At 51.1% G+C, this 25,732-nt stretch overlaps 2 protein-coding genes across 4 annotated transcripts; one reads left to right on the forward strand and one right to left on the reverse strand.

Annotated features, from left to right (window-relative positions):
* Positions 1-2,256: 2,256 nt before the first annotated feature.
* On the forward strand, positions 2,257-6,883 carry FTH1 (ferritin heavy chain 1). Of its 2 annotated transcripts, none has more exons than XM_032283160.1 (4): positions 2,257-3,269; positions 4,773-4,919; positions 5,187-5,398; positions 6,873-6,883. In XM_032283160.1, exons 1-3 carry the CDS (start codon positions 3,156-3,158, stop codon positions 5,382-5,384), a joined length of 459 nt encoding a protein of 152 aa, XP_032139051.1. In that variant the 5' UTR covers positions 2,257-3,155; the 3' UTR covers positions 5,385-5,398; positions 6,873-6,883. The 2 variants fall into 2 exon arrangements, with proteins under 2 accessions (XP_032139051.1, XP_032139050.1); XM_032283159.1 differs by lacking the exon at positions 6,873-6,883 and adding an exon at positions 5,408-5,741 and having other exon boundaries at positions 5,187-5,312.
* Positions 6,120-23,986, reverse strand: BEST1 (bestrophin 1). 2 transcript variants are annotated; one of them, XM_032283157.1, is made up of 11 exons: positions 23,284-23,986; positions 21,309-21,496; positions 17,055-17,149; positions 16,385-16,618; positions 15,242-15,396; positions 14,778-14,855; positions 13,947-14,099; positions 11,566-11,646; positions 11,100-11,251; positions 8,253-8,891; positions 6,120-6,490 (listed from the first exon to the last, which is right to left on the reverse strand). In XM_032283157.1, the coding sequence occupies exons 2-11, from the start codon at positions 21,458-21,460 to the stop codon at positions 6,472-6,474; spliced, it is 1,758 nt and encodes a 585-aa protein (XP_032139048.1). In that variant the 5' UTR covers positions 21,461-21,496; positions 23,284-23,986; the 3' UTR covers positions 6,120-6,471. The 2 variants fall into 2 exon arrangements, with proteins under 2 accessions (XP_032139048.1, XP_032139049.1); XM_032283158.1 differs by lacking the exon at positions 21,309-21,496 and having other exon boundaries at positions 23,284-23,983.
* Positions 23,987-25,732: the final 1,746 nt, after the last annotated feature.

Raw genomic sequence — 25,732 nt, forward strand, 5'->3', positions numbered from 1 at the left:
AAATGAACTTTAGAATCATTTTGCGAAGTTTCAAAAAAAACATACTGTCCGAGAGTCAGTAATGGCTGAGGAAAAAAAAAAAAAACCTGCCTCTTATGGAAATTGCAGTGAATACGTTTATTTGGGGAATACTGACTTTTTTTTTTTGAGACGGAGTCTAGATCTGTTGTCCAGGTTGGTGTGCAGTGGCACGATCTCGGCTCACTGCAACCTCCACCTCCCAAGTTCAAGCGATTCTCCTGCCTCAGCCTCACGAGTAGCTGGGATTTACAGGTGCCTACCACCACACCCAGCTAATTTTTGTATTTTTAATAGAGACGGGGTTTCCCTGTGTTGGCCAGGCTGGTCTCGAACTTCTGACCTTGTGATCCACCCGCCTCTGCCTCCCAAAGTGCTGGGATTTCAAGCGTGAACCACCACGCCTGGCCAGCTGATATCTTTACAAAATGAAGACTGACCATTTGGGAATATGGTACCTCTTCGTTTATGCAAGGCTGCCTTTTTTTTTTTTTTTTGTCCAGCAGTAAGCATTTATCATTTTTTCTATATATTTCTTGTTAACTTTATTCCAAGGTACTTTAAGCTTTTGTTGCCAATGTAAGTAAAAACATCTTTTTTTCCATTCTTTTTTCTCCCCATTTTCTAACTGTTGGTTACTGTTATAAAGCAAAGCTTTGAATCCTATATACGGTGGCTTTGCAATACTCTTATCCTAGGAGATTTCCAGTGTAAAGTTTCTAAAAACAAAGCTAATGTGGTGTCTCCATGCTGTCTCTAGGATCAAGTTTATCCCCTTTATGGCACACAGCCCTGCCGGACCTTGTTCTATTCTTCACCCTATCCAGCATCCCCAAACATGCGCTGTATTTTCCAGGCCAACGTACTTTCTTTTCTATATTTTGAGACGGAGTTTCACTCTGTCTTCCAGGCTAGAGTGCAAAGGCGCGATCTCGGCTCACTGCAACCTCCACCTCTCAGGTTCAAGCGGTTCTCCTGCCTCAGCCTCCTGAGTAGCTAGGATTACAGGCACATGCCACCATGCCTAGCTAATTTTTGTATTTTTAGTAGAGATGGGTTTTGCTGGCCTCCAACTCCTGAACTCAAGTGATCAGCCTGCTTCCACCTCCCAAAGTGCTGGGATTACAGGTATGAGCCACCGCGCCCCAGGCCAACATACTTTCTTAAGGTAGCTTGAACAGGCCGTGCATTTCATCTTCACACCTTTGCATATGCTGTTCACTCTGCTCCGAATTCCCTTCCCCCTTTCCCTCCCGCGCTTCACCTTCCTTTTAATTTTTTCTTCAAACTTAGCTCAGGTGTCTCAATTCGGGAAGGCTTCCTTGACCTCCTCCTAGCCCAGACCGGGTAAGGTACTCACTGTCTAGCAGCATTCTACTGTTTACCTTATTTTTGTTGCTCTAGCACCACTAAAACGTTTTTCCTGCAAATAACATAGGTGTTTTTTGTTTTTTTTGAAACGGAGTTTCACTCTTGTTGCCCAGGCTGGAGTGTAACTAGGATTACAGGTATGCCCCACCACGCCCCGAAAATTTTTTGTATTTTTAGTAGAGGTGAGGTTTCTCCATGTTGGTCAGGCTGGTCTTGAACTCCCGACCTCAGGTGATCCACCCTCCTCGGCCTCCCAAAGTGCTGGAATTACAGGCGTGAGCCACCGCGCCAGGCACATAGCCGGCACATAGGTGAATTTTTAAATAACAGTGAAAAATCACCCTAATTCCATCGGCAATTTGTTTTAATATTTCAGTAGAGTTGCTTTTTAAAAATAAGGTTTGGAAGTCCAGCTTCTAGCTGCAGGTTTGTTAGCATCCGGAAAATGATCTTGATAGTTCTTCCACCGATGCGTCAAAAAACGCGAGAGAACATTGGACCCCGAAGCCAGGATCTAGGTAGGGGCAGGGCCTAGCTCCAGCTCGGCCACCCATAAATTCACATCCACCCTGTGCCTGGGACTCAGCTGCAGGCCACACACGCTGGCTCCGCCCCTCCGGGGGTCTCTTCCACCTGTCGCCCGCCACCAACCCCATCAGCTTCTCTCCAATGACACACCCAGGGTTACCCAATAGGGCCACGCAGTGGGGCTGATAAGAGGCCATTTTGAAAAGGCCTCAGGATGGGCTTTGCCTTTAGATCCACGTCGCTTCTCCTTTATTTCTAACCCGAGATATGTCCCTTGGGTGAGAAGCGACACTAGCGATTCTCTCGGAGGCCCCGGTGGCTCACCCCCACGACCCCCGGAGGGAGGCGGTCCTCATCCCTAGGGAAACCCGGCCCGCCCAGCCTTTGTTGCAGAAACTGCACACGGAGCCATGTTTGCTCTCCACCAAAGGCGGACATGGTCGCTGGAGTCGGAAGGGCAGGGGCAGACCCGAAACCGGCCGTGCGCCCCACTTCTCCATCGCGCTCCTTCCTGAACTCTGAGGAAGAGAAAGTGGGCTCGGCCACCTAAGGCCCGCGTCCACGTTCCACCTTCCCAATCTGCAGCAAGATGTCACCAGGGCTTCCCCGCCGCTATGATTTTTAACACCATGCCCCAGGCCAGGAGCCTCAGGGTGCCCGTTCGGGAAAATGGAAATCGGGATCACCCCATTACCTCCCCTACCCCGCCCCCCGCGTTCCAAGGCCCGGGAGCCCCTAGATCAGGGGGCTCTGAGGTGGGCTTCCCACGCCTCCTTGCAGCTTCCCTCCAACTCCACTAGACGGGCCTCAGGGGCACAAAGACGCCACCACTGTCCCCGAGGCCGTCCGGTACCCGTTCCAGCTCCCCAGCTCCGCGGGAGCGAGCGAGGACCTCCAGCGGCCGCCCCTCCCCCACCGCAGGGGCGAGGCCGCGCGCCCACCGGAAGAAGCGGGCGCGGGGCGGGCGGCGCTGATTGGCCGGGGCGGGCCTGACGCTGCAGCTGCTATAAGATCCAGCGAGCGGCTCGCTGCGCCAGACGTTCTTCGCCCAGAGTCGCCGCGGTTTCCTGCTTCAACAGTGCTTGGACGGAACCCGGCGCTCGTCCCCCACCCCGGCCGGCCGCCCACAGCCAGCCCTCCGTCACCTCCACACCGCGTCCTCGGACCGCCTCAAGGCCCCCGCCGCCTTTCCAGCGCCGCGCAGCCACCGCCGCCGCCGCCTCTCCTTAGCAGCCGCCATGACGACCGCATCACCTTCGCAGGTGCGCCAGAACTACCACCAGGATTCAGAGGCCGCCATCAACCGCCAGATCAACCTGGAGCTCTACGCCTCCTATGTTTACCTGTCCATGGTGAGCGCGGGCGGGCCGGGGCCGGGGCGGGGGCGGGGGCCGGGCGCGGTTCCCGGGGCGCGCGCTGGGGCGGGCCGGGGGTGTGGCCGCCCGCGGGCTTCCCCGCCTCCCTGCGCCCTTCTGGAAAATGGAGGCTGTTCGAGGTCTCCAAGGACTTCTCTGGCGCGGAAAGTCCGGGCAGTTGGTTCTTAGCTGTCCCCTGGGAACGCTCTCTCCTAGGCCAGGGCCACCTCTGCATACCCTTTTTTTAAAGAGCGCTTGGCGTCTAGAAATTCTGGGTTGTAAGACTTGGCAGCAGTTTGTACAGGAAACCTGCGGTTAGGAAGGTGGGGTTTTGCACTCCCATTTTTTCCTCTGCCTCTGGCATTTGGCCCTGAGACCCAACGTTTTTTGCTTAGATATCCACCTCTCCCCCATCCGCCTAGGTACGGCGGGCCTGCTGGGTAAAGCTGTCGAATAGCCCCCTTGGGGGCTGGCACGTAGTGGCTTATCTTGTGGGCAGATCCCTCTTGAGCAGCCGTATCCACCTCTCGGCTCTGCTTATCTCTTAAGTCCCGCTTGCATTGAAGCATATCTCTAGAAATCGCCCCTTCTGCAGTCACCGAAGTGTCACCTGATCTTGCGCCTAGGGAACTTAATTTATCTTTTATGTATCTTACTGTGAGAGGTGTGGAGTTCTGACCTACTAATTGAACCCCTAGTTCTTGGGTAAAGTCAACCGACAGTTACTGGGCAAGAAATTTTTCAGTGATCAGTGGAATCAATTTTCCCAAATCCTGGTCTTAGGCGGTGTCCTGAGAGTCTTCCTTAGAGTTGCCTTGTGATTGTCCAAACTGTTCCAAGAATAGATGTGTTCCAAATGGATTTGAAAACAAGCCTGTGTTTCTGTGACAGTCACTGCCTTTCAGAAACACTTGACTACATGAAATGCCTAAAACCAAAAATCAAATTTTTGTGATACAATTATTATAAAAGTATATTTACATCAGTATACTGTCCATATTTGTCACCTTGCATGGGAGTTTTTAATTTTATAAATAAATTTGCAGTATAGCTGGCAAGCTCCTGAGCTCTTTGTTTTAGCCATGCTTTAACGTGGTTAATCCAGGCGCAGGGAGGAGAAAAGGACTTAAGTGCAGGGTCAGTACTCCGGCAGCCAGCCTCTCATCCAACAGTGAGATTTGGCACGGGCTGTAAGAAGTTTTGTCTGCACTAATACAGATCCTTAAGACATTCTGTGTTCGAGGCAATGCCCATCATATTCCAAAGGTTCCTTGAAATAACCTTTCAAGGGTCAAGTTTCCGTTTTCTATTTTAGAATAGAAGCACTACTGTTGGGTACAATCCCAGTAGCTCATCTGCCCCCAGTCTCCTTAGGCACTGATTCCTTCATGCTGTGCAAAGGAAGCCTAGGCTCACAAGACCATCTCACCTCCCTGTAGATTGTCAACAGCCACCTGTCTGGGAATCCCTAACATAACACATTCAGTGTTCCTCTTTCAGTCTTACTACTTTGACCGCGATGATGTGGCTTTGAAGAACTTTGCCAAGTACTTTCTTCACCAATCTCATGAGGAGAGGGAACATGCCGAGAAACTGATGAAACTGCAGAACCAACGAGGTGGCCGCATCTTCCTTCAGGATATCAAGGTAAACAAAAGAACTACGGCTGTCATACTTAGTAATCTAGTGGTGTTGGGGTGTCCAAAATCACTTAAACTAGCAGTTGCCCTTATAAAGTGATGATACGGTGATACACTGGGCTTTTGCCTTTTGTGCTTTTTTAGGCTTAACCATCTAAACTAAATTAGGCCAATAGTAACGTCCCCTTTGCCAAAGCATGGTGGTTAGATAAGACAGGCTTGCTGATGTGTAGGTTAGTTGGTAGAGATGCATTCACCTGTCCTCCTCATTTAGAAACCAGACCATGATGACTGGGAGAGCGGGCTGAATGCGATGGAGTGTGCATTACATTTGGAAAAAAATGTGAATCAGTCATTACTGGAACTGCACAAACTGGCCACTGACAAAAATGACCCCCATGTGAGTATTGGAAACCCAGGAAATAAATGGAGGAAATCATTTGCTTTAGGGATTGGGAAAGCTGACTACTAACTGTCTTCCCCATTGTTTTCTAGTTGTGTGACTTCATTGAGACTCATTATCTGAATGAGCAGGTGAAATCCATCAAAGAATTGGGTGACCACGTGACCAACTTGCGCAAGATGGGAGCACCCCAGTCTGGCTTGGCAGAATATCTCTTTGACAAGCACACCCTGGGAGACAGTGATAATGAAAGCTAAGCCTTAGGCTAATTTCCCCATAGCCACAGGATGACTTCCCTGGTCACCAAGGCAGTGCATGCATATTGGGGTTTCCTTTACCTTTTCTATAAGTTGTACCAAAACACCCACTTAAGTTCTTTGTACCGTTCCTTCAAATAAAGAAATTTGGTACCCAGGTGTTGTCTTTCAGGTCTTGGGATGAGTCAGACATCTATCTAGGCGAGCTTCCGGATTCTTTTTAAGTGCCGTTCAGTGTTGTTCCCCCCACCAGCAGTCGCCCATGCTGGAGTGCAGTGGCAGGAATCTGGGCTCGGCTCACTGCAGCCTCCACCTCCTGGGTTCAAGTGATTCTCCTGCCTCAGCCTCCTAAGTAGCTGGGATCACAGGAGCATGCCACCATTCCCAGCTAGTTTTTGTATTTTTAGTAGAGATGAGGTTTCACCATGTTGGTCATGCTGGTCTCAAACTTCTGACCTCGTTATCTGCCCACCTCAGCCTCCCAAAGGGCTGGGATTACAGGTGTGAGCCACAGTGCCCAGCCTCCATTGTTCAGTTTTAGTCATGCTGATCAAAAAGAAACTGGAGAATGTTTGTATTAAACTCCTTAGCTTGGGCAGTATACTAAGGTGTGGCTGTCTTGGGTTCAGACAGGACTAAGGGTTTTCCACTGAATCCAGTGTCTTGAGTTAAATGTTTCCAATGGTTCAGCCTAGCTTTCACAATTTTTATGAATAAAAGGAATTAAAGGCTGAACCAGTCCTAGACTACTGATTTTTATCTGTTAGGCTAACCATTTGATTCAGGCTGTCATGGGATATACTCTTCATCGTGGACAGCTGTTTGGCTGTGACTGGATCAGTGTGCTGGTACGTGCAGGAGAGGACCTGGCTGGCGAAGCATCCCCCTTAAAAGGCAGGTTAGGAATGTGCTTCATCCCTAGTGAGAAAGAGAGAAAATGGCATAAGTATGGAAGTTACCATCATTTCAAATACTGTACTAAAATGTTGCAGTAGGAGGGCAAGTTTCCTTTTTTTTCTTTTTTTGAGACAGGGTCTCACTCCATTGCCCAGGCTGGAGTGCAGTGGCTCAATCTTGGCTCACTGCAACCTTCACCTCGGTTCAAGCAATTGTCTCAGCCTCCTGAGTTACTGGGATTACAGGCATGCGCCATAACGCCCAGCTAATTTTTGTATTTTTTGGTAGAGTGTTTCATCATGTTGGCCAGGTTGGTCTCAAACTCCTGACCTCAAGTGATCCACCTGCCTTGGTGGGATTGCAGGCATGAGCCTGCACACTCAACCCAAGATTTCTGTTTGAGACAGTCTTACTGTCACCCAGGCTGAAGTGCAGGATCTCGGCCCACAACCTCTGTCTCCCAGGCTCAAGTGATTCTCCTGCCTCAGCCTCCCGAGTAGCTGGGACTACAGGCAGATACCACCACATCCAGCTGATTTTTTTTTTGTATTTTTAGTAGAGATGGGGTTTCACCATGTTAGCCAGTTTGATCTCGATCTCCTGACCTTGTGATCCGCCTGAAAGTGCTAGGATTACAGGTGTGAGCCACCACACCTGGCCTTTTTTTTTTGGAGACAGTCTCTGTCACCCAAGCTGGAGTGCAGTGGCGAGATCTTGGCTCACTGCAACCTCTGCCTCCCGCTGGGACTACGGGCACGTGCCACTATGCGCAGCTAATTTTCGTATTTTTTAGTAAAAGACAGGGTTTCACCATACTGGTCAGGCTGTTCTCAGACTCCAGACTTTCTGATCCGCCCACCCGCCCGCCTCTGCCTCCCAAAGTGTTGGGGTTACAGGCATGAGCCACCACGCACCCAGCTACAGATTCTTAAATATTAACATCCTTTCCTAAACAAGCCACAGGTGTTTGTAAAGTTCCTGTCTAGCCCTAGAAGCAAGACTGAATTTGTTGCCCTTTTAAGTTTTCAATCATCACAGCTGGGTGTTCTGACCATAAAAGTAACTGCTTGAGAATTGAGAAAAGGGAAGTTATACTTCCTCTCCACATGACTGGGGATGAAGCAGGGTGTTTCTAATTGGGTGAAAGTGCCCAGGAAATCTGGAATAAAGAGAAATATCTGGTTTTGTGACAGCTTTGGGCTGACCCCAAGGAAGCATGAAGTATTTTGGTGAGGTCCCCCAGGCAGTGAGAAAATGGCCTAAGGGCCCTGGACACCCTCAACCTCACCATCGACCAGTTCCAGGGAGTAAGGCAGTGCCTGCCACCTTTTCCTGGAGTACTTGGGTACTACCCTAAATGGTTATGGGGAAGTGTTCATCTGTCATGCAGCTGACTGCCACCCCATGGTTTTCTGTCAGCTACCAAAGTAAGTTGGGGCCAGTGATAACACCTGCTCAGCTAAGCCTGGTCACTTGTTCCTTCAGCGGCATCCTGGTCAGCGCAACCTCATCTTCCTTCACCTGGTCCCAATAGATCTTCCTGGTGATACCAGGCTCTTGGATGAAGTGAGAAAAGGTCCCTAACACTTCCCTAGGACCCCTGTGGAGGTGGCCAAGTCTATACTCCAAGCTAGTGCTGGGTGTAGGTCCAGCGTGCTCTGGCAGTGATGGACCCTAGGAAATTGTGGAGGAAAGGTAGGCTCAGAGCAAGGGAAGATAGGGTGTGCGAAAGAGGGGTCATGCACAGGGCAATGCAGTGACTCTAGTTCAGGTGAGGACAGACCTGTTTTCCAAGGCCCAGTAAGGATCCACGTGATCTCTGAGTGTAGTGTGTATGTTGCTTGTTGATTGTTCTAAAGGTTCTTTGAGATGATTTTCGGGGATCTCTGGCATATCTGTCAGGTTAAACTCCACAGTTTTCTTCCTCACGGGAGAGACTTCTGGGTGCTCCATCAAGGCCCCATCGCTCTCTGAGAGCAATTCAAAACTTTTCTTGGCCCCAGAACTCACAGTCTTCAAGCTTTTGTCTTTGGTGTCTATGCCTGTGACACTGTGAAGCTTGGACGGCGCTGATGGTTCAGGGGGGAAGAACATGGGCGTGAGGCTGAGGGGTGTCTGTGGAGCACTGTAGTAGCCTGGCCTCTGATACAGTGGAGCAGACTTGAAGGCGTCCACAGCCTTAAGCTTCCAGGCCTTATTGTCTTCCTGGCCCCTAAGGTTCTGTTTGGCCGCCTTGTGGTTTTTGGGCAGGCCCTCATGGAGAAGGGATTCCCTCTTGGGCCACAGTAGTTTGGTCCTTGAGTTTGTCCTGGGAGGATGGTGATCATGGGACTGCAGCCCTAGGAAGCGACCGATGATGCCAGCGTGAGCATCCTCTTCGTCCTCCTGATTGGGCTGGAACTCCATCTCCTCTTTGCTCAGGCTGGAAAGAAGCAAGAGATGCAGGGCTGAGCAGGTGGACAAAGGACCAATTCCTGGCCTTACTTCTCCTTTACCTCCTCCTCTCTCTCAGCTGCCCCAAGCCAAGGCCACACAATGCCCTGGCTCTCACCTCTCTCCTGGTCCCTCTGTACCTCCCGGTGACCCCTCCGGGCCTGGCTCACCTCACTGTTCTTTGACTTCCTCTTGACCAGAGTTAACATCCAACCCCCACCCCTACCTCCACCTGGCATGTAAAGGCCTCTTCCTCATCATTCACTGCTTCCTTTAAAACCCCTCGCTCCAGGCAGTCAGAACCACTGGTCCCCTGGCGTGAGTGGTTCAGATCAGGCCCATGAGTGACTCTGACAATGCCAGAGATTTGTGGTTCCAACTGGGAGTGACATCCACAAAGAGAAGTTTGGCTTCCTGGCAACAGGCATCCTGGGAGCCCAAGACCTTTACCCTGTAAGGGACAGCTTAACTACCACAGACTATGGCCTGCCGTTCAAATTCTCCCCATGTTCCAAGACCCAGCTCCAGACCCGGCTGGAAGCCACCTCTCAGGCAGCCAAAGGTGACTGTGTTCCACATTCTATCCCTTTCCTAGACATCCAGTACTTTGTAACCTTGTATACAGAGTTTGGGGCTTGGGTTTGATCTCCCTGTGTAAATAGTGTATTCCTTGGAGACAAGGTCTACGCTTTATCCTTTTATCCTGTTTTTAGCCTTTCCCCCTCCTCAACCTTCAGCTACTGGGGTACAGATCATGTAGGGCTCAAAGTCATCCTCCAGAAATGTTTCTGACTTAAGGCAGCCCCCAGCCTTCATTTGATCACCTTCCCAACCCTTACACCAACTATCGACTAGTTAATCTGATTGCAGTTTAGTAGGATGTTTGGTTTTTAAAAGAACAAGCAGCTGGGCGCAGTGGCTCATGCCTGTCATCCCAGCACTTTGGGAGGCTGAGGCGGGCGGATCACCTGAGGTCAGGAGTTTGAGATCGGCCTGGCCAACACCGTAAAACCCTGTCTCTACTAAAAATACAAGAATTCGCCAGGCATGGTGGCGGGCACCTGCAATCCCAGCTACTCAGAGGCTGAGGCAAAAGAATCCTTTGAACCCGGGAAGAGGTGGTTGCAGTGAGCTGAGATTGCGCCACTGCACTCCTTCCTTCGTGACAGAGCAAAACTCCATCTCAAAAAACCAACAAAACAAACAAAAATGAACAAGTGGAGAATAGCACTGGGTACTGTGGAAGAAAACCTTGACTATAAACCCCGACGTGTGCCCAGCCCTCTCTACGGCTCTCTCAACTCTGTCATCCTGGGGAGACAGGACCAGCTGGGACAACCCTTCAGCCCACTGCAGATCAAGAGGGATTTGGATCGAATCAGGGCAGTGGGTCCATGTGGAGGTAAGTCTGGCTGCTGTGGGCAGCCTGAGGCCTTTACTCTGTAGGACAAAGTCAATTCAGGAGGTACCTGTGATGACATGGCTGCCTGCTGGGATGTATTTGCTGCTCCTCCCCCATCCCAGGGAACCTCACTTCTGCTTCCTATCCAAGCACCCTAGCTTATCAGAAGACATAGTTCTGACACCTGTAATTCCAGCACTTTGGGAAGCCAAAGTGGGCAGATTACTTGAGGTCAGGAGTTCGAGACCAGCCTGGCCAACATGGTGAAACCCCGTCTCTACAAAAAGTACAAAAATTAGCTGGCCATGGTGATGGGCACCTGTAATTCCAGCTACTTGGGAGGCTGAGGCAGCAGAATCACTTGAACCCAGGAGGCAGACGCTGAAGTGAGCTGAAATCACACCACTGCACTCCAGCCTGGATGACAGAGCAAGACCCTATCTCAAAAAAATAAAATAAAAAAAGAAAGAAGAAAGAAAATATAGTTCTGGATGACAGAAGAAGCCAGGTCCTTATGTTCCACGGCATCACTGATCACTGGCTGTCCTTTTGGTAGCACATGCACCATTTGCTAGCTATGTGACCTTGGGCAACTTGCTTTCTCTGAACCTGAACCTGTACTTTAATCATCTGAAAACTTGGGAGGAAAACAATAGTTAATATATATTAAAAGCATAGTACAGTGCCTGACACTTACGAGGCACCCAGTATGTATTACCTAGCGCTATTCCAAGCTCCTAGGCAGGCCCCTGCTCTAGAGGGGCTTCCCACCCAGCCCCCTGGCACTGGCCACACCTGATGTTGAAGGTGGAGCCCATAAACGAGGTTCGGCGGAACTGGGCGGAAGCAGCCGTGTAGGGAGGCTGGGGCTCGGGCTCATTCCAGTACATGTCCGGCTCCATCCGAGGCAGGTCCTGGTGCATCTCATCGACAGCAAACAGGGACACCTGGTCACCAGGGACAGTAGGAGAAGTCCCACAGAAAGGTCATGCCAGGCAGGAGCTTGTGCTTGCCTGATGACTTGGAGGAATCACTTCCCTCTCTCTGCAACTCAGTTTCCTTGCCTGTGAAATGAGGAGATGGGTGCCCGCCTGCCACCTCAAAGATTGAGGTGAGAATCCTGTGAGTGAAGGACTGGCTGCAGGAGGGATGAGGGGAAGGGGTGACAATTCACTGTGAGGCCTCCCTGCAGAACAGTGGGGTCCTGTCTTTGGGCCCCTTTGGGGAAGGTCCATGGTATGGCCTCTCCCTCTCTCCATACCTGCAAATTCCTGTCAACAATCCAGTTGGTCTCAAAATCATCATCATCCTCTCCGAAGGGGTTGATGAGCTGCTCTGCCACCTTGGGGACAGGTGAGGCTCTGTAAACCCTCAGACAGAACTCCTCAATGCCAGCCTCCCCCCTTAAACTCAGGGCTGCCATTTCTACACCCCATCACACCCTTCCTGCCTGACCACTGTCTTCAAAGCCAGAGTTTAGGGCTCCAGGCCCCGACACATGGGCACCACACACTTCTGGACACAGGCCCTCTGACTCTCCTGACCCAGTCCTTCCCTGCACACCCACAGCTGTCCCTGAGTGTGTCACTCGGAGGAGTCACACCTTTATCTCATCTCATGCATCTTATCCTGCTGCATAATTGTATTCATTCATGCAATAGAGATACACTCTGAAGATGTGCTGAACTAAAGGGCAGTCCAGGAGGGCAGATTCCTGGATAGTAATCTCTAAAATGCCCTAACAAAGCTCCAAAGAGGTGACAAGCTGCCTTAGGGGTCCAGGGGACATCTTGTAGGCCACTGGGGCACCTTGGAGAATTTCTTTTTTTTTCTTATTAATTTTTCTTTTTTTTTAAATTTGAGATGGAGTCTCGTTCTGTTGCCCAGGCTGGAGTGCAATGGAGTGATCTCAGTTCACCGCAACCTCCGATTCCTGGGTTCAAGCAATTCTCCTGCCTCAGCCTCCTGAGTAGCTGGGATTACAGGCATGTGCCACCACGCCTGGGTAATTTTGTGTTTTTAGTAGAGATGGGCTTTCTCCATGTTGGTCAGGCTGGTCTTGAACTCCTGACCTCAGGTTATCTGCCCACCTCAGCCTTTCAAAGTGCTGGGATTACAGGTGTGAGCCACCTCACCCAGCTGCACCTTGGAGAATTTCAAGAATAAAAGTGTGATTTGTTTTGATTTGTAGAAACCAAAGATAACTGGGGGACAGGCGGAATTTAGAGGAATAGGAGTGTGTGTGTGTGTGTGTGTGTGTGTGAGAGAGAGAGAGAGAGACATGGACAGGAAGGGCAGAGAGGGAGACTTCCACCCCCACTACCAAAAAATAAAGGAGGGTAGGAAGGGAGAGAGAGTGGGTGGATAACGGAAGGAAAGACAAAGAGGTAGAGAGAACACTGTGATTCAGAACTCCTGTTCAGAGTACTGGGTGTGGTGGAAGGAAACACCAGCCACTTAAGGTGGGGAACGAGACCCCCCAACTGGCATCTTGAATAAGGAGAGGTGGTGCCAATCTGCCTCAAAAAATCTCTTTTTTGAGACAGTGTCTTGCTCTGTCACCCAGGATGGAGTGCAATGGCACGATCTCGGGTCACTGCAACCTCCGCCTCCTGGATTCAAGCAATTCTCTGCCTCAGCCCCCCAAGTAGCCGGGATTACAAGCACCTGCCACCACGTCCAGCTAATTTTTGTATTTTTAGTAGAGACAGGGTTTCACCATGTTGGCCAGGCTGGTCTTAAAAACTCCTGACCTCAGGTGATCCGCTTGCCTTGGCCTCCCAAAGTGCTGGGATTACAGGTGTGAGGCACCATGCCCAGGCTCCGGGCTTTGTTTTAAGCAGAGATGAGAAGTGGCCTCTGTGAGGCCTCCATGTGCAAGCCTGGACCCAGAAAGTCTAAAGTCCTGCCTGCCTCCGCTGATCACCACACCCCCCGTTGCCCAGCGGAGCTTCCACCCCCCCAACATAAGCTTCCCCTCACCCCACTCTGCCATCTTAACTGTTATGATAATGTGAATACTCCTCACCCCACCCTACCATATTAACTACCCGTATCCCACCCGCCATTGTAACTGAACTTACGGTGGTAACATACACTCCTTGCCCCAACCCCACCACTGTAGCTGATCTTACTCCGTAACTTTCCACTGCCCGCCCCAAACCTATAAAACCAAGTCCTATCCCACCGCCCTTCGCTGACGCCCTTTTTGGGCTCAGGTGAATAAACAGCCACGTTGCTGACACAAAGCCTGTTTGGGGGTCTCTTCATTCAAAGCCTGCGTTTTAACAGCTTCACCAGTGGGGCCTGCCATTGCCACTCCTATTCCATGAATCCCCCTTTATCCAGACAGACGTTTGAAGAATATTCTCTTGAGGGAGTGGCACGTGGTTAGACTGAGCTCTCCCTGTCCCTCAAGCTGCTAAGTCTGGGCCTTGGGTGCAGCCTCCAGACGCAGACCCAGGCCTCAAGAAAGTAACAACATGGGAAAGTGCAGACCACAGAGCTGTGGTCGGGGCCCTGCTTGCCACTTTCTACCCGTGAGAACTTCCTTTCCTGACACTGCATCCTCGTTTCAGGTGGCTGCTGGCCATGACCTCTCTGGCCGTGCCTCCAGCCCAGTGGTGCCCTGGAGAGGCTCACCTTCAGCCAGCCAACATAGAAGAAGAATTGCAGGAACGTGAAGACAGGCACCACGAGGTCCAGCTCATGGCCGGGGTAAGCCTTGGCCGGGTTCAGAAACTGTCGCCCAACTAGACAAGTCAGGAAGAAGCTGTACACCGCCACTGTCACCACCTGGGAGGAGGAGGAGTGTGGCAGCAAAGGGCGAGGTAGGATCCCTGAATCAGATGCTCCTGGGGCTGGGGGCCGAGACAGGAGACCGAGGCCTTGTTCTGACTTGCACACTCATGTGACTTAGGGTCTCTGTTAACCCTCTTTTTTATTATTTTTTTTTTTTGAGACAGAGTCTTACTCTCTTGCTCAGGCTGAAGTGCAGAGGTGCGATCTCGGCTCACTGCAACTTCCGCCTCCTGGGTTCAAGCGATTCTTCTGCCTCAGCCTCCTGAGTAGCTGGGATTACAGGTGTGTGCCACCATGCCCAGCTAATTTTTGTATTTTTAGTAGACACCGGGTTTCGCCACATTGGCCAGGCTGGTCTCCAACCCCTGACCTCAGTGAGGAGTACACCTGCCTCAGCCTCCCAATGTGCTAGGTTTACAGGCGTGAGCCACTGTGCCTGGCCAACCTCTCTTTAAAATGGGGATAATCACACTGCCTCTACTGAGCCAGGAAGGAGCCTGGACTCTTAGAACTCAGCACTTCAAAGTCCAGGCCCAACTTCAAAGTGAGGGCCCAACTCCCAGGGGGAGCAATTTACTCAGCCTCTAGGTGAGCCTTTCCCAACCCTGCTGCTTCCTTGGTCCTTCTAGCCTCAGTTTCCCAAAGGGGCAGCCTCACTAGCCTCATCCTCACCTGTGTATACACCAGTGGGATACTAATCCAGTCGTAGGCATACAGGTGTCCACACTGAGTGCGCAAGGTGTTCATCTCCTGGGGGCAGCAGGGAGGGATGGGGTTCTGAACACCACCTGCCCCCACCCTGGGCTCACCTCCACCTCTTCTCCAGGCACCAGGGTCTGGTGCTCATGGTCCATCCCTGGCTGTGTGGTCATGGGCAGCTCACTAAACCTCTTTGTGTCTCAGCTTCCTCATCTATCGAAAAGGAGCCAGGACCTCACAGACTGGGAGAGGAGGGAGGGGCCTATGAGAAGGGACCACCTCGGGCTATGGAATGCTGTTGGAAAAGATTCTGCAACCCTACCTCAGGCTCTGGGAAGACCCTCAAGGGCTCGAGCCTTCTCTTTGTAGGAAACCTTGTTTCCTATGGACCCAACTCTTCCCACCCTGCGGCAGCCCTGGCTGCACAGTGGGCTCACGTTCAGCAGGCTCTGGAGCAGGATAGGGTCCCGGATTCGACCTCCAAGCCACGCCTTCATTGACAGGTTGGCAAACCACACCCAGGGCACCCAGAACATGTTGTGTGGTAAGCTCAGTTTCTCCAACTGCTTGTGTTCTGCTGGGGTCATAAAGCCTGCAGAGCGGAGCGAAGAAGGCAGTGGGTGGGAGAACCTGCAGGAGGCACGTGGCTGGCACCTGGCAGCCAGGCCAGGACCTGCTGACCTATACAGACCTGAGCACTCCTTTGCCATCCTCTTTCTTTCAACAACAACAAAAAATTCTGAGCACCTACTATGTGCTATTCTGGGCTGAGCATGTGGGCAGGGTATTTATCTATTTATTTATTATTAATTTATTTCCAGAGACAGGATCTGGCTCTGTCACCGAGGTTGGAGTGCAGTAGTGCGATCTAGCTTGCTGCAGCCTGGAACTCCTGGGCTCAAGTGATCCTCCTGCCTCAGTTTCCCGATCTTTAGCCTCAGACTACAGGCACATACCACCAGGCCCGTAGTGTGCCTGTACACTGGGTCCACCGTAGTGGCACATGCCACCATGCCCGGCTAATTTTTAATGTTTTTGTAGAGATAGGGATTTCACTATGTTGCCCAGGGAAGTCTCAAACTTTTGGGCTCAAGCGATCTTCCCACCTTTGCCTCCCAAAGCGCTGGGATTACAGGCGACAGTCACCACGCTTAGCCTGGGTCTGCCTTATTAACTAGGACCAGGTTAAGCAAGGCCAAGGGGGAGTCAGAGACGGATGTCGCAGACCTCCAGAGTGGAAATCGGAGATCAGGAGGGGCACGGGCAGAGGGAGGTAGAACCTAGTACCTCACCAGTTCCCAAGCCTCCACCCTTCTTTCCCTTATCCCTCAAGGGTCCTTAGCCCTGCCTCAAACTCCTACTCTCGGAGAGTGGGCTCCTGGCCTCGCCCCACCTTTAGACACCCGACTCTATCCTGCCCAACTGGACCCCCAAATCTTGGCCCCACCCCACTCCTGGCTCCACCCAATCCCCACCTCCACAGTCCAGGGGACTTTGGCTCCACCCATCTTCCATTCCGGCCACGCCCATCTACACCCTGGCTCCGCCCCGTTCCGCCCAGTCGCTCCCGCCCCGCCCACCTGCTTGCACCAGGTGCTGTGCGCTGGGGAAGCGCTTGTAGACCGCGGTGCTGACGCTGCGCAGGATGAGCACGTTGCCCAGGTTGGCGTAGCGGATGAGAGTGCGCCGCAGCAGCCGGCCCTGCTCGTCCTTGCCTTCGACGAAGCCCGACACCAGGCTCATGAGGCGGTCTGGCCACGGCAGGTTCTCATACTGGTTCCACCAGCGGGTCACGACCAGCGTCACGTAGAAGCCTGGGCAGGCGGAGCGGGGGGCGAGGGGCCGGTCTGCGGCCAGAGCCCAGGGCCCAGGGCGCGGCGACGCCTCAGCTCCTCCAGCTTTCTGCTGCGGGCGGGCCTAGCCCCAACGCGAGAGCCCCAAGGGTTCTGTCTCCCGGGGGTCCCCCTGCTGGTCCCAGAAATCCGCCAGAGCCTCTCCCCTCCCGCGCAGGGGCTCCAGGGACTATGATGTCAGCGCTTCCTAACAACAGGACGTCTTACCTAAGGTGTAACTTCAGTCTCTGGCTGCAGTCCGCACATTTCCCTGAACTACAGAGAGGCGCCGACCTGCCGCTGGCGTGCCCCCATTCCCCACCCCAGCCCCTAGACCCAGCTCTTCGTGGTCCATCCCCGGCCTGTCTGGAGCCTGGGCGGCCACGGGGAGCCGGAACAGCAGGAAGGGGGTGCTCACCCAGCACGAAGGAAATGGGGATGAGCTGGATGTAGCTGTCGCAATACAGAGTCAGCTTCTCAAACATCAGCTGCTGCTCCTCGGTGAGGGCCAGCCTGGGGGTGGGGGTGGGGTGGACATGTGTGGACGCAGCGAGGAGATGGCTGAGGCTGTCCCCAGGTCTAGCCCGAACCTGGGTAGGAGTGGGACTGCCTCGATGCTTTCCCACCTTTTCCCCAGCCCAGAGCCCCTCCTGAGGCCTGAGACAGGTCCATGATATTCCTTGTGCAGCCACAAACCTGGACAGGCTAGAGGCCCGCTCCAGTGGTTTCTTGTGAGGACAATCCTCACACTGGCCACTGGGAGGTGTGTAGAAAGGAAGGTGCTGCTGCAGGGGTGAGTTTCAGACACCCTGACTCTTTTTTTTTTTTTTTTTGAGTCGGAGTTTCACTCTTGTTACCCAGGCTGGAGTGCAATGGCGCGATCTCGGCTCACCACAACCTCCACCTCCTGGGTTCAGGCAATTCTCCTGCCTCAACCTCCTGAGTAGCTGAGATTACAGGCACGCGCCATCATGCCCAGCTAATGTTTTGTATTTTTAGTAGAGACGGGGTTTCACCATGTTGAACAGGATGGTCTCGATCTCTTGACCTCGTGATCCACCTGCCTCGGCCTCCCAAAGTGCTGGGATTACAGGCTTGAGCCACCGCGCCCGGCCAACCCTGACTCTTTGAAAGCAGCCAAGGGTCAGTTGTTTAAAAGCAGGTCAAAACAGTGTTAAAAGCAGGTCGAGGTCCGGCGCAGTGGCTCACACCTGTAATCCCAGCACTTTGGGAGGCCTTGGTGGGCGAATCACTTAAGGTCGGGAGTTCGAGAGCAGCCTCACCAATATGGTGAAACCCCATCTCTTAAAAAAAAAAAAAAAAAAAAAGCAGGTTGAAACAGTGGTTCAAGCCTGTAATCCCAGGCTGAGGCAGGACCAGGAGTTCAAGGCCAGCCTGGGCAACATAGCAAGACCCCATCTCTACAAAGAATTAACCAGGTGCAGTAGACGCATGCCTGCAGTCCTAGCCACTGGAGGCTGAGGTAGGAGGATCACTTGAGCCTAGGAGTTGAAGGCTGCAGTGGGCCGTGGTTGCCACTGCACTTCAACCTGGGTGACAGAGCGAGGCCCTGTCTCTCAAAATGAAAAAGAAAAAAGAAAGACTGTTTGGCTTTAATGAGAGGGGTGAATAGCCATGCAGAGGATTTTGTTAGAGCAGTGAGACCACTCTGCCTGCTGCTTCGATGGTGGAAACATCATTACACATTTATCCAAACCCATGGAATGTACAGCCCCAAGAGTGACCCTGCTGTACGCTATGGACTTTGGGTGATAGTGATGTGTCAGTGTGGGTTTAGGGATTGTAATAAATCTACCGCTGTGGTGTGGGCTGTTGATAGTGGGGAGGCTGGGGGCAGGGGGAGGAGGAAAGAGACATATGAGAACTCTACCTTCTGCTCAATTTTGCTGTGAACTTAAAACTGCTCTAAAAACTGAAGTCTGACATTTTTCAGCGTACATTGGTGCCCAAGTAAAAGCCAAAGACCAATATGGTTTGTTATCAGTATTATGAGGAACTCAAGAATTTTATGTCTTTGATGTTTTACAATCCATTGTAGTCATTAGCGCTTTTTCAATTTAAAATGCTGTCTATATTTTGTGATTATATCTGTCCTCTATTTTATTGTTTAAACGTTTTTGGTTTATTGTTGTTATGTTTGTTTTGTTTGAGACAGGATCTTGCTCTGTTACCCAGGCTCAAGTGCAGTGACACGATCATGACTCACTGCAGCCTCAGCCTCCTGGGCTCAAGCAATCCTCCTGCTTCAGCCTCCTGAGTAGCTGGGAGGGACTACAGGCGTAAGCCACCATGCTCAGATAATTTTTTGATTTTTTTATAGAGACAGGATCTCCCTATGTTGCTCAGGCTGGTCCTAAACTCTTGGGCGTAAGTGATCCTCCTGCTTTGGCCTCTCAAAGTGCTGGGATTACAGGCGTGAGCCACTGTGCCTGGCCCTAACTTTTTAAAAAGTACATTGGTGCCCTAGTAAAAACAAAATGTGCTTTGTTCCTAGCATTATTGGGATCTCAAGAATTTTATGTATTTGATATTTTACAATCCATGTAATCATGAATGCTTTTTCAGTTTAAAATACTATCATATATTCTGTGATTATATCATATAGTCTGTGTACCATGTGATTTATTGTCAGAGAATCATTATTATTATTTTTTGAGACGGAGTCTTGCTCTGTTGCCAGGCTGGGGCACAGTGGCACAGTCGCGGCTCACTGCAGCCTCCACCTCCCAGGTTCAAACGATTCTTCCTCCTCCCAAGTAGCTGGGACTACAGGCACATGCCAAATGCCCAGCTAATTTTTGTATTTTTAGTAGAGATGGGGTTCCACCATGTTGGCCAGGATGGTCTTGATCTCTTGACCTCGTGATCCACTCGCCTCGGCCTCCCAAAGTGCTGGGATTACAGGCGTGAGCCACTGCGCCTGGCCCAGAGAAACATTATTTTGTTTGCTTTTTTTTTTTTTTTTTTTTTTCTGAGATGGAGTTTTGCTCTTGTTGCCCAGCCTGGAATGCAGTGGCATGATCTCGGCTCACCACAACCTCCACCTCCTGGGTTCAAGCCATTCTCCTGCTTCAGTCTCACAAGTAGCTGGTATTACAGGCATGCACCACCATACCCGGCTAATTTTTTTGTATTTTTAGTAGAGTTGGGGTTTCTCCGTGTTGGTTACGCTGGTCTCGAACTCCTGACCTCAGGTGATCTGCCGGCCTCAGCCTCCCAACGTGCTGGGATTACAGGCATGAGCCACACACCTGGCCTTTTTTTGCTTTTGAGAGAATGGCTTAAGCCTGTGAGGTTGAGGCTGCAGTGAACTATGGTTCCAGCCTCCCAAGTAGCTGGGACCAAAAACAAATGCCACCACTCCCAGCTAATTTTTAAAATTTTTGGTAGAAACAGGATTTCACTATGTTGCCTAGGCTGAACTTCTAGGCTCAAGTGATCCTCCAAACTTGGCCTCTCAAAGTGCTGGGATTATAGACATGAGTCATTGCTACTGGCCTTATATAAACATTTTAATTAAAAAGTAATTTTTAAAATATACCATGTGGGCCAGGCCTGGTGGCTGACACCTGTAATCCTAGCACTTCGGGAGGCCGAGGTGGGCAGATTACTTGAGGTCAGGGGTTTGAGACCAGCCTGGCCAACATGATGAAATGCCATCTACTAAAAATACAAAAAAAAAAAAAAAAAAAAATTAGCCAGACGTGGTGGTGTGTGCCTATAATTCTAGCTACTCAGGAGGCTAAGTCAGGAGAATCACTCGAACATGGAAGGCAGAGGTTGCAGCGAGCCAAGATCATGCCCACTGCACTCACTGGGTGACAGTGAGACCCTGTCTCAAAAAACAAACAAACAAAAAGTACCATGTGGTCAGCCAGGCGCAGTGGCTCATATCTGTAGTCCCAGCACCTTGGGAGGCTGAGGCAGGAGGATTGCTTGAGCCTAGGAATTCGAGACTAGCCTGGACAACACAGTGAGACTCTGTCTCTCTCTTTGTTTTGTTTGTTTGTTTGTTTTTTGAGACAGAGTTTTGCTCTTGTTGCCCAGACTGGAGTGCAATGGCACAATCTCGGCTCACCGCAACCTCTGCCTCCTGGCTTCAAGTGATTCTCCTGCCTCAGCCTCCAAAGTAGCTGGGATTACAGGCATGCACTACCATGCCCTGCTAATTTTGTATTTTTAGTAGAGACAGGGTTTCTCCATGTTGGTCAGGCTGGTCTCAAACTCCAGACCTCAGGTGATCCGCCCGCCTTGGCCTCCCAAAGTGCTGGGATTACAGGCATGAGCCACCGTGCCCAGCCTCTCTCTTTGTTTTTATGTACCATGTGGGCCTCTGAGTCTGTGTGGGATTCAATAAAACAGGCCATTTGAGTGGGGCCAGGCAAAGCCTGGGCTCCAGGGCTCTTCCCGGGGTTGGAGGGAGGGTGGCTAAAACCCTGCTGGCTGGGTTGAGCAGCCTCTCAGTCTGACTTCTTTTCTCTCCCCAGCCCCCAGCCCCAGCCTCAGCTCCAGTGCCCAGGACCTGGTTAGGAGCTCAGCTTAGTCTTGTAGTGAACTGGTGCATTGGCCCCCAGCTGTCAGAGGCCCCCAGGAGCTCCCAGCCCCAGCCACATCCCTCCCAGGCCCTCGGCCCCAGCCCTGCCAGCTTTACCTATAAATGAAGCGGATGATGTAGTAGCAGAGCAGGAAGATGAAGAACTCTCCATACAGCAGCTTGTAGATGCTGCCCCGCCAGCACAGCAGCAGGCGGGAGAACGAGCCTAAGCGGGCATTAGCCACTTGGCTTGTGTAGGTGATGGTCATGGCCAGGCACTGGGCTGCAGCAGCTGGGCTTGGGTCCTGATAGACAGTGAGAGATGCTGATTGGGGGCTGGTAGGGATTAGAGGCCCTGGTCGGAGCCTGTCAGGACCCTTCCCTGCTCTGGGTCTCAGCTCTCCCATAGGGACCCAGGAGGTGGATGAAATGGTCTCCAAGGCCCTGCCAGCTCTGACAGCCTGTTGAAGGTGGAAACCCAAGAAAGTGAGTCCAGAGGCTGTCCACAGCCTGCGGGGAAGACGTAGATAGGTGTGTGCATTGCCATGTGCCTTTAATTTTGTATGATTGCCAGGCATGGTGGCTTGCACCTGTGGTTCCAGCATTTTGGGAAGCCAAGATGGGTGGATCACCTGAGGTCAGGAGTTCGAGACCAGCCTGGCCAACATGGCAAAACCCCATTTCTACTAAAAATACAAAAATTTAGCCGGGTGTGGCACAGGTGCCTGTAATCCCAGCTACTCGGGAGGCTGAAGTAGGAGAACTGCTTGAACCTGGGAGGTGGAGGTTGCAGTGAGCAGAGATCATGCCACTGCACTCCAGCCTGAGCAACAAGAGTGAAACTCTGACTTAAAAAAAAAAAAATTGTGTTGGGCGCGGTGGCTCATGCCCGTAATCTCAACACTTGGGAGGCCGAGGCGGGCGGATCATGAGGTCAGGAGATCAAGACAATCCTGGCTAACACCGTGAAACCCTGCCTCTAAAAAAAAAAATTGTGTAATGACAAAGGCAGTAGTAACAGCAGCAATGTCTACACACTGAGCTCGGGTCCTCTGAGCTAGGCAGTGTTCTTAGCCCATCTTGTTTATTAGCTCCCAAGCTCTCATAACCACCCTACTGTGAGAATTATGGAAGGGGCCAGGCAGCGCTGCCCACCACCGTATTCCCATTCCCAGAACTGAACCTAGCTGGTAGAGATGCTCAAACAATATTTACTGAATGGTGGCCCCAGGGCCTTTCCACCTGCTGATCTTCCTGCCTGGAGGAAGCTCTACCTGAGATACCTGGATGGCTCCTTCCCATTCCAGGTTACCTTTAGAAAGGATGTCCCCGGCCGGGCACGGTGGCTCATGCCTGGAATCCCAGCACTTTGGGAGGCCAAGGCGGGCAGATCATGAGATCAGGAGTTTGAGACCAGCCTGGGCAGGTTGGTGAAAACCCATCTCTACTCAAGATACAAAAAATTAGCTGGGCGTGGTGGCATGCACCTGTAATCCCAGCTACTCGGCAGGCTGAGGCAGGAGAATTGCTTGAACCAGGGAAGGCGAGGCTGCAGTGAGCCAAGATCATGCCATTGCACTCTAGCCTGGGTAATGGGGTGAGACTCTGTCTCAGGAAAAAAAAAAAAAAAAGACAGCATGTTCCCAACCATCCTACCTGGAAATAGAGCCCCAGTGTCACTGGTGCTCACTGTCTCCTTGCCTTGCGTGATATTTCTATGTAGCACTTATCATTACTTATCATTACTTGAAATTAAACAGGATATCTGCCTGTTTACTGCCTGTTCCCTCAGAATGGAAGCTCCTCCTGTGTGTTCTCATAGAGAGCACTTGATGAACATTTACTGAAGCAGTGATTGATGTCCCCTCCATTCTTTCCCCATGTGTTTTAGCTGCAGCCACACTGGCTGGCTGTGCCTAATGCACACCAAGCTCATTCCCACCTCAGGGCCTTTGCACAGACACACAGGTGCCCACACACTCACGCATGTGCTGCCTGTGTGTGCACATCCCACATACATACGCAAGGCGGCCATCCAACCCTGAACTCCTCAAAGCCCCAGCCCAGTCCACCTGGGGCACCTTCTACTCACAGGTGGGTTCCAGGCTGATCCAGTGATTCCACAGGTCTGGCCACTAGGCTGGTGGGACTCCCTGGGACTCTGTGGCCAGTGCCCCTGCCCACACTTAGAGGCTGGCACTGCCCACGTGAGGGCTGAGCTGTCACTTGACTCCCTAAGCCAAAGCCTTCACAAAGGAGCCTTTGTCTTGGTCCCTCCTTATAATCTGCTCAGAAGCAATGGCCAGCACAGCCTGGCCAGGGCCCCTCTAATTTCTTCTTGGGGGGCATTGGGCTGAGATCAGGACTGGAACTTTGGGCAACACTCCCTCTACCATGGCCTTAAAATCCAGAGGTTGAGGGATCTGCTCCACCAGTATTCTGACCCCTGAGGGAGTTGGGGGGCTGTGCTGAACCTCATCTCCTCCCTGGAGTGCTCTGACTCCTCCCTGGAGTGCCTTGACTCTCCAGGGAGGAGAAGCCTCTGCCCAGGTCCCGGGGTCTTTGACAGCCCTGTGAGCTGTGGAAAGAATGAATACTGGGCTGCAGTCAGAAGTCCTGGTTTCTGGTCCCAGCCTTGCCACCTGTGTGTGGTGACCCTGGGTGGGTTTCAGCTCCTCTCTCAGCCTCAGTGGCCTTATCTGAAAAGGATGGTCTTGCTTGGGAATCTCATCATCCTAGTAGAATGAAAGAATCTGCATATACTGGTGAGGAGCTCTGATTGGCTGCTGGTGACATCATATGTTATTCTGGCTGTGATTGGTTGGCAGGGCCCATTAATAGCTTGCCTCAGAGCGATGGAAGGAGTAGCTTGCCGGGGCTCCTGTAGGCGGGGCGGGGGGCGGGGGTGAGTCTGGTGGGGGTTGACAGAGCAGCCTTGGAGTTTATACTGCCGGCTTCCAGCCAGCCAGTGCAATATGGGAATATGTGCCCAGATCCCCAAGGGCAGCTGGTGAAAATCTCAGCATGTGATTCAATTTTAATACATCAATCTATACTCAAGGGCTCTCTTAAGCTGTTGAGAGTGATGGGTGTCTACTTATACACTCCTCTTGTACTGTTCAGTGAAGAGAGCAGAGTTCCAGGCAGCAGTGGTACTTGGTCTTTAGTGGCCATAAGAATCGCCCAAATGTTTATTAAAGGTGCAGTTTTGGGTTTTTTTCCCCTAGACGGAGTCTCGCTCTGTCGCCCAGGCTGGAGTGCAGTGGCACGATCTCAGCTCATTGCAACCTCTGCCTTCTGGGTTCAAGTGATTCTCCTGCCTCAGCCTCTTGAGTAGCTAGGATTACAGGCATCCGTCACCACGTCCAGTTAATTTTTTTTTTTTTTTTTTTTGTTTTAATCTTTCTCCAGAATCTGAGTCTGTGACCTTAGGGATGTTGCATTTTAATCAAGCACCTCAGGGAATTATGATGTGTGTGGTCTTAGAACCACACTGCCAGAAGCCCTGCTTTCTAATATGACCTTGTGCCTTAAAATAAACCCACTCTCATCCTCCTTTTCCTGTCACCCTCTCTCTGAAATGTACTAGGCATTAACTATGCTGAGATTGCAGGTGATTTTTGTACACACTTTTTTTCTTTTTTTTTTTTTAAGTTCTGGGATACATGTGCAGAACGTGCAGGTTTGTTACACCGATATACATGTGCCATGGTGGTTTGCTGCACTTATTAACCCATCATCTAGGTTTTAAGCCCCGCATGCATTAGGTATTTGTCCCAATGCCCTCCCTCCCCTTGTCCCCCACCACCACACACAACTTTGGCCTTTATATAATTATCTGCCTAGAAAAAAACGCTATTTCACAATGATCTTGAATACTTTTCTAATCATGGCAAACAATAAAGCTGTTGTTATTATAAGAATCTCTTTAGAGACAGCCTTGTAGGAGTATTTACTGCCTCATTGCTATCCTCAACTGAAATGGGGAAAGAAGTGAGTTCACTTCAGCCTCAGTCTCCTCACATGCAAAGTGGGAGGGAAAATGATGCCTATGTTGGCAGCTGAGTGAGAATGAAGGATGAGATGTGGCCGTCAACTCTGCAAACCAATGGCTCTCATGCCTGCCAGCCCATTAACTTTTCTTGGTGCAAACCACTGGTGTCTGTGCCTGACCCCTACGAATTCTGATTGGATGGGTCTGGATGGACCCCAGGTGTTGGGGTTGTTCACGTTCTCCAGGTGATTGTAATTTTACAGCCTGGGCTGAGTCACTGCTGTAAGGGATTAATTCCCTACCCTATATTCCCTCTTCCCCACCAATACATTCTGAGACTCAAGAAAGAGCTTTCCACTTAGAAAATGATTAATAGATAAATATATATTATATATAAATAAATGTTAATATATTATATATGTCTATAATGTTACAAATATATTTTTATGTATAAACATATGTATACATATATATATATATATACACACACACATATATATATATTTGAGACCAGGTCACCCAGGCTGAAGGGCAATGGTATGATTTT

This window comes from Sapajus apella, unplaced genomic scaffold (genome assembly GCF_009761245.1).
Source record: "Sapajus apella isolate SASKATOON/1434 unplaced genomic scaffold, GSC_monkey_1.0 scaffold14, whole genome shotgun sequence".
NCBI lineage: Eukaryota > Metazoa > Chordata > Mammalia > Primates > Cebidae > Sapajus > Sapajus apella.